The 7500-nt window shown below is 35.4% G+C and overlaps 4 protein-coding genes across 4 annotated transcripts in view, besides 1 other annotated feature; all 4 read right to left on the reverse strand. All coding sequences in view use genetic code 11, as the record gives it.

Annotated features, from left to right (window-relative positions):
• Positions 1-7500: part of a sequence feature (LSC) that runs on past both edges of the window.
• On the reverse strand, positions 536-1279 carry atpI (ATP synthase CF0 subunitIV). The gene has a single exon. The coding sequence runs from the start codon at positions 1277-1279 to the stop codon at positions 536-538; it is 744 nt and encodes a 247-aa protein (YP_009870950.1).
• rps2 (ribosomal protein S2) lies at positions 1500-2210 on the reverse strand. The gene has a single exon. The coding sequence runs from the start codon at positions 2208-2210 to the stop codon at positions 1500-1502; it is 711 nt and encodes a 236-aa protein (YP_009870951.1).
• On the reverse strand, positions 2438-6622 carry rpoC2 (RNA polymerase beta'' subunit). The gene has a single exon. The coding sequence runs from the start codon at positions 6620-6622 to the stop codon at positions 2438-2440; it is 4185 nt and encodes a 1394-aa protein (YP_009870952.1).
• The window catches only part of rpoC1 (RNA polymerase beta' subunit), a 2851-nt gene continuing 2156 nt past the window's right edge, over positions 6806-7500 (reverse strand). The window contains exon 2 of the mRNA in view: positions 6806-7500. This exon is cut by the window's right edge and continues 922 nt beyond it. Within this exon, the coding sequence (YP_009870953.1) occupies positions 6806-7500 (695 nt within the window).

Consider the following 7500-nt stretch of genomic DNA (forward strand, 5'->3'; position numbering starts at 1 on the left):
TCTAATACTTATATAATTATAATTATTATAATTATATATAAATTCTATATAATTTATAATTAATATTTATTAATTTATTTATTTATTATTTATATTTATTAATATTATTTTATTAATATTAATTTATTATAGAATCTAATCTAAATCTAATAATCTAATATTTAATGTTCTAATTGAATGAACAAAACAAAATACAACAAAACAATCCAAATCCAAAACAATAAAAAAAAGAATATTCATTGAAGGGAAGTATAAATTGGTCAAAGAAAGAGTTTTTTTAGGAAAAATAGGAAAAAGATCTTTTAGATGGATCTCTTTCCTATTTTTTTTTACAATTCCCTGGTAATCTTTTTTACTTTTAGCCAAAATCGTATACTTATTTTATTTAGACCTTATTTGCATCTTTCTTATTTTATTTTGGATAACCTTTTTTTTTCTTTCTATATTTTTGTTCCGTTCCCTTAAGTAGATTATTTTGAACCGCACATACATTGCGGCGGGCTAAGCTAAAAACAACGACTATTTCGAAAACTAGTCAATGATGGCCTTCCATGGATTCACCTATATAAGCCGCAGCTAAAGTTGCAAAAATAAGAGCTTGAATACCGCTTGTAAATAATCCAAGGAACATGACAGGTATAGGAACCACTAAAGGTACTAAAGAAACAAGAACAACAACTACTAATTCATCAGCTAATATATTTCCGAAAAGTCGAAAACTAAGTGATAAGGGTTTTGTGAAATCTTCTAAGATGTTAATCGGTAAAAGGATTGGGGTTGGTTGGATGTATTTACCAAAATAACTTAATCCCTTTTTTGAAAGACCCGCATAAAAATATGCTACCGACGTAAGTAAAGCTAATGCAACAGTAGTATTTATATCATTTGTGGGTGCAGCTAACTCCCCATGAGGTAACTGGATGATTTTCCAAGGCAAAAGAGCCCCTGACCAATTAGAAACAAAAATAAATAGAAACATAGTTCCAATAAAGGGAACCCACGGACCATATTCTTCTCCAATCTGAGTTTTGCTCACGTCTCGAATGAATTCAAGGACATATTCAAAGAAATTCTGACCGTCAGTAGGAATGGTTTGTGGATTTCGAACAGCTATAATGGCTGAAACTAATAAAATAGCAATTACAACCCAAGAAGTAATAAGTACTTGGGCATGGACTTGGAAACCCCCTATTTGCCAATAGAAATGTTGGCCTACTTCCACAGCCGATATATCGTATAATCTTTTTAATGTGTTGATGGAACATAATAGAACATTCATATTGCCCTCTGAAAGAAATACAACTTTAAAAGGAATTATTTTGATTCAACCATCTCTTTTTCGGCTTGTCTACTTCAATTTTTGATTTTGAATACCAACTAATCACATAATATCTCCGGTTATTCTTTTTTGCGCGATTCAGTAATAGTATAGTAACCGATTCCATAAATCTATGGAGTTCCCCAAACCAAATAATTTATTTATCTTATCTTATTATTAATCAAAAATTTCGTATATAGCTAGAACGACCCTCACAAATTGCAAATACTAATTTGGTAAGAATTAATCGGATTGAAGCTATAGCATCATCATTAGCTGGAATCGAAATATCCGCGAGATCCGGTTCACAATTTGTATCGATTAAACAAATCGTTGGAATTCCCAAAGTGATACATTCTCGAAGAGCCGTATATTCTTCTTGCTGATCAACGATTATTACAATATCGGGTAACCCCGTCATATATTTAATGCCGCCCAGATATGTTTCCAAGCGAGATAATTGTCTCTTCACCATAGCGGCATCTCTTTTCGGAAGACAGTTGAGTCTCCCCGTCTTTTGTTCCGTTCTCAAGTCCCTGAACTTATGAAGTCTCCTTTCTGTAGTATACCAATTCGTTAACATACCACCGAGCCATTTTTTATTAACATAATGACACCGAGCTCTTATTGCAGCCCGCGCTACTGAATCAGCTGCTTTATTTTTGGTACCAACAATTAAGAATTGTTTTCCGCTACTTGCTGCATCAAAAACTAAATCACAAGCTTCTGATAAAAAACGAGCAGTTCTAGTAAGATTTGTAATATGAATACCCTTACGCTTTGCAGATATATAAGGTGCCATTCTAGGATTCCATTTCCTAGTACCATGGCCAAAATGAACTCCTGCTTCCATCATCTCTTCCAAAGTTATGTTCCAATATCTTTTTGTCATTTATCCCCACACTTTCTCTCTTTTTTTTTTCAAATAAAAAAAAAGAATTTGAAAAAAAGAGATCAGGTATCCTGAAATAGAAATAAATAATTGTTCCGATGGAACCTTCTCTTCTACCGAAGATTGGCCGTTGATACACGATCAGGCCATTCATTTTTTTCTATTCGTTATTATCTTTATTACTATTACCAAATAAAATGACCGCGTTGAAAGGAAAGAATCCGCTCTTAGGAATGATTAAATCCTCGAAATGATTGCTCTGATATATCACATAAATTCTTTGAAATGGAAAAATCAAATAATTCTCTGTGGTGGAACAAAATATCTCTCATTTCTCCCTCGAAAATTCTTTTTTTTTTCAAAGTAATCTTGTTATGTTGCCTTGGCCTTGAACGGTGCATTAATCTTTTGAATCCGGTACCAACGGGTATCGTCCCTCCTAAAACAACGTTCTCTTTCAGACCTTTCAACCAATCGATACGACCCCGGAGAGCGGCCTTTGCTAAAACTCGAGCAGTTTCTTGAAAACTGGCTTCGGATATAAAACTTTGAGTATTCAGAGATGTTTTCGTTATTCCCAATAATAGGGCTCGGTAACAGATCGCTTCTTCCAAAGCACGTCCCGTTCGTTCAGCTCGCAACAATCCAATTAGTTCACCGGGTGAAAAAACATTAGACATTCCATCTTCTGAAACCAATACTTTTGATGTTATTTGACGCACAATAATTTCTATATGTCTATTATGGATCTGCACCCCCTGGGATCGATAAACCTTTTGGATCTTATTAACCAAAGAAATACGACTTTGCGCTATAATTAGCTCAGCACCAATCAAGAATCCCCAGGGAATGCCAAGAATTCTTGTTATACGCTCGTTCCAACCCTCAACTCTCTTTTCTAGGTTCATCGATATTGAATCAATCGAACGCACTTCTAATACCTGTTCCACTTTTGGAAGACCCTGTGTTATATCACCAGATCTCGATTTTTCATATATAAATGTAAGTAATATATCTCCTTCATAAAGCATTTCTCCATAATGGCCATGAACAGTTGCTCCTGGAGTCGCCAAATAAGGGTTAGCCGATCTTATTACTACAGAATCAATTTGAACAATTAGAACTTGACCCGATTTTAGGTGTGGTTCGTTTTTAGCTATACATACATTTTCACAAAGAAATTGCCCAAGGTTAATTATTGTATATGCTTTTTCACAAGAATTATGATGATAATTATGATAGAGAACATGCCAATTAAAATGGAATGGATTCAAAACGATGTTACTGCATAGATCAGGCTTATAAATTCTCCCGTTTTCGCTCATTAAATAATATTTAAATACTTGAAAAGTTTCCTTTAAATTGTCAAGTTGCAAATATTTAGTTATCGAGATCTGATTATGAGTTATTAAACGGTAAAATGAATAAAACTTTGCAACTTGAAGGGCTATTCCTAAAGGGCCTAACGAATTCCTAATTGGAATTAGAGGATCTCTTTTAATTGATTCTTTTATCACATTGTGATATTTTACATCGTTGAATGGGACCATTTGAAAACAATGATCCGATGACAAAATTATCAAAGATCGGCATTCCTTATTTCTATTCAACATACGAATAGTTCCTTGATTTTGGCTAAGGGATTGTTGAATCTTTGCCTTGGAATAAATAGAATAAAATGGATTGATATTAGTGCGATCTGACTCATTATCAGCGATCAATCTTGAACCGGAGAGATCATTCCTTTTTCTGATATACGAAATATGGGATTTCACTAAGTCAATTCTTAGAAAATCTCGAATCAAACCATTTGTACTTACTTCAACAAAAGAAGCGCGGGTCTCTTCAATAGAAGAAATTCTTTTGTCTCGATCCCAATTCAAGACTAAACAAGTCCGAACTAATTGAATGCTTGTGTCAGAAATTCCCTGAATTGGTTTTCCATTTCCATAAAGAATATAATTGACAACTTGAAGTTCCAGATTATCCCTTTCCCGCAACAGATCCTGGGGGAAAAGTTTTACTAAATTTATACCATCCGCTATTTCATATATAATTACGGGTCGAACTAAAACAAAATACTTTTTCTTGGTAGGTGTGATCCATTGGACATAGATCCAATTTTTAAATTTTTTTGATTCCGTAGAATTTTTTTTTTTTACCGTTCCGAGTGGTATCAAGATGCCGCTGTGTCGGGATATCTTATCCATCTCTCCAGGAAAATAGATATCCCCAGAAAAGATTTTTAATTCAATCCTTTTTTTTTTCTTCTCCACTCGAACCAATCCGCCTACTCGACTTCTTATATTGACAGTGATTGGTGTATCTACTCCAATGATACTATTGTTTCGTACCATTATGGAAGAAGATTCAGGTAAAATATGCACTTCCTCGGGAATGAAAAAAAATCGATCTACTTTCATTTGGTATTTTGGCTTCAATTCTTTGACTCCTCGATACTCAATTAAATCCTCTTTTTTGAAAATGGAATGAACTCCTATAGTCCTATATTTAGTAATTCCTGAACTCTTTTTTCTGTATTGAGGATCATCGAAATAAGCAAGAATACTATTTCTACGAAAAATGCCATTGAGAGGTATTTCAATCGAGATACCGGAAGGGGGCATTAGTTCTTTGTCTCGTTCTTGAATCGATTGGAATGGAATGATTAATCTATTTCTTCGCCTCTTTGCCAATAAATCCGAATTCTCGTGGAGAATAGCAGGATATATGAAATTAAAATGACCCATACATAGGATTCGATTAAGCCCTGAATAATCAGGAATCCCGCTTTTTTTTTTATCAGAAGGATTTGAACTAAAGAATTTGTGTCTTACTTGAACTTGATCATTACTTACTACAAGGTTAGAAATATATCTTCCTCCGGCAGAAGGAGAATGAATGTTCATTTGATCTTGATCCTTGTGGAGTGAAAAAGAGATTACACCGGACCTGCACGACCTTCCTGATAATATCCATAAATGACTTGTTTTTGGTAAGATATGGACATTACTATATGTAAATTCGGGTGCATGATACACATCGGTACTCCAATGCATCTCTCCCTCTGAGTCAGAATAAATATGCTTTCGAACCCTCTCTTTAAAATTAAAAGTGTATGTTCCCGCGCGAATCTCAGCAATCACTTGTTCTGATTCTACATATTGATCGTTTTGAACTAATAGAAAACTTTTTGGTGGAATAGTCACGTTATGTATAATATTTTCACTTTCAATAGTTACATACAAGTCTATATAACATAGAAAAGCAGGGTGCCCATGACGTGTACGTGTAGGATGAACCAAATCCTCATTGAATTTGATTTTTCCATTAGAGGGGGCTCGTACATGTTCTGCAGTACCCCCTGTGAATACTCCGCCAGTATGAAAAGTTCTTAATGTTAGTTGAGTGCCTGGTTCTCCAATAGATTGACCCGCAATAATACCTACAGCTTCTCCCAGTTCCACCAGGTCGCCATGAGTAGGACTCCGGCCATAACACAATCGGCAGATCCAAGATGTACTCCTACAAGTAAAGGGGGTTCGAATAGATATTGGTTGTGTTTGAAAGGTTATGAATCGATTGACAAGTCCAATCCCAATATCTTGATTTCGAATGGCAATGCATCGTGAACCTATATATATATCGTCTGCTAATACACGACCAATTAAAGTTTGTATCAAAATTCTTTCCGGCATCATCCCATTTCGAGGACTCACAGAAATCCCTCGAATGGTGCCACAATCCGTTCTACGTACAACAATGTGTTGAACCACTTCAACAAGTCTGCGGGTAAGATATCCAGCATCTGATGTTCGTACAGCAGTATCCACAACTCCTTTGCGGGCTCCGTAGCAAGAAATGATATATTCTGTTAAAGACAGTCCTTCACGTAAATTGCTTTGAATGGGTAAATCAATCATTTGTCCTTGTGGATCCGACATTAATCCTCTCATACCTACTAATTGGTGTACTTGAGATGCATTTCCTCTAGCTCCCGAAAAAGACATTATATGGACTGGATTAAAAGGGTCAGTCATCCTAAAATTAGGATTCATTTCTTGTCGCAAATATTCACTTGTAGCATACCATATCTCAATGGATTGGCGTAATTTTTCTACCGCATGCACATTCCCATAATGATGGTGTTTTTCCAAAATCAAACTTTGTTGTTCAGCATCTTGTACTAGCCATCCCTTAGAAGGTATTGTTAAAAGATCATCAATTCCTAATGAAATGGATGTAGCAGTAGCTTGCCGGAACCCCAGAGTTTTTACTTGATCCAGGATGTGTGATGTATATGCCATTCCGAAGTGATCTATTAATCTGCTAATAAGTCGTTTAATGGCAGTTCCGTCTATCACTTTATTGTGAAAGACTAGATTGGCCCGTTCTGCCATAAGTACCTCCATATTCCGCTTAGTGGGGTTCGGTTCGACAATGGGTTTGAGTCAATGATTGGAAAACTTCCTTTTATTCATCTTGATTCGTGTAGAAATTTAAGAACTAGGATCCTAGTTGAACCGGAGAAACCCGAATTCACACCGGTATCATAAATTTACTTAGCTTAGATACGATACATACGATCTATATGATTAGATACTATATGAATAGGCCCTGCAAAAGCCTTGGATAGCTTCTTCGATTTCTCGATAAAAAGAAATATGACCAACAGTGGTTCGAATGTATATACAACGAATTTCTTTTTTTATACTTCTTACTACTAGATAGTGCCCATAAATCTCATGATAGGTACCCAAAGATTCGTAGTGAACTTCGATAGGAACTTCTCTTGAAGAAATAACACATTGATCTAGTCGCCACCGAAGCCACAAAGGACTATCGAAATTTATTCTTTTCTGTCGATAAGCTCCAATTGCATCATAGGAATTAGAAAAAAAAGGTTCTTTTTCTTTGGTATACTTATAGTTATTATCGTAAATTCTTTCATTTTTATAATTTCTGCGATTACACGGATTATACCTGTTTGCACAAATACCTCCACGATTCCCGCTCGTTAATATGTAAAGCCCAATAAGCATATCTTGAGTTGGTACGGAAATGGGATCACCAATAGCCGGAGACAAGAGATTCATATGGGAAAACATAAGTAAACGAGCTTCTGCTTGAGCCTCCAAAGATAAAGGCACATGAACAGCCATTTGATCCCCATCAAAGTCTGCATTGAATCCCTTACAAACTAATGGATGTAAACAAATAGCACGTCCTTCCACTAAAATGGGTTGGAATGCCTGTATGCCTAATCTATGCAGAGTAGGCGCTCTATTCA

The sequence above is a fragment of the chloroplast genome of Prosopis cineraria (assembly GCF_029017545.1).
Source record: "Prosopis cineraria chloroplast, complete genome".
Classification (NCBI taxonomy): domain Eukaryota; kingdom Viridiplantae; phylum Streptophyta; class Magnoliopsida; order Fabales; family Fabaceae; genus Prosopis; species Prosopis cineraria.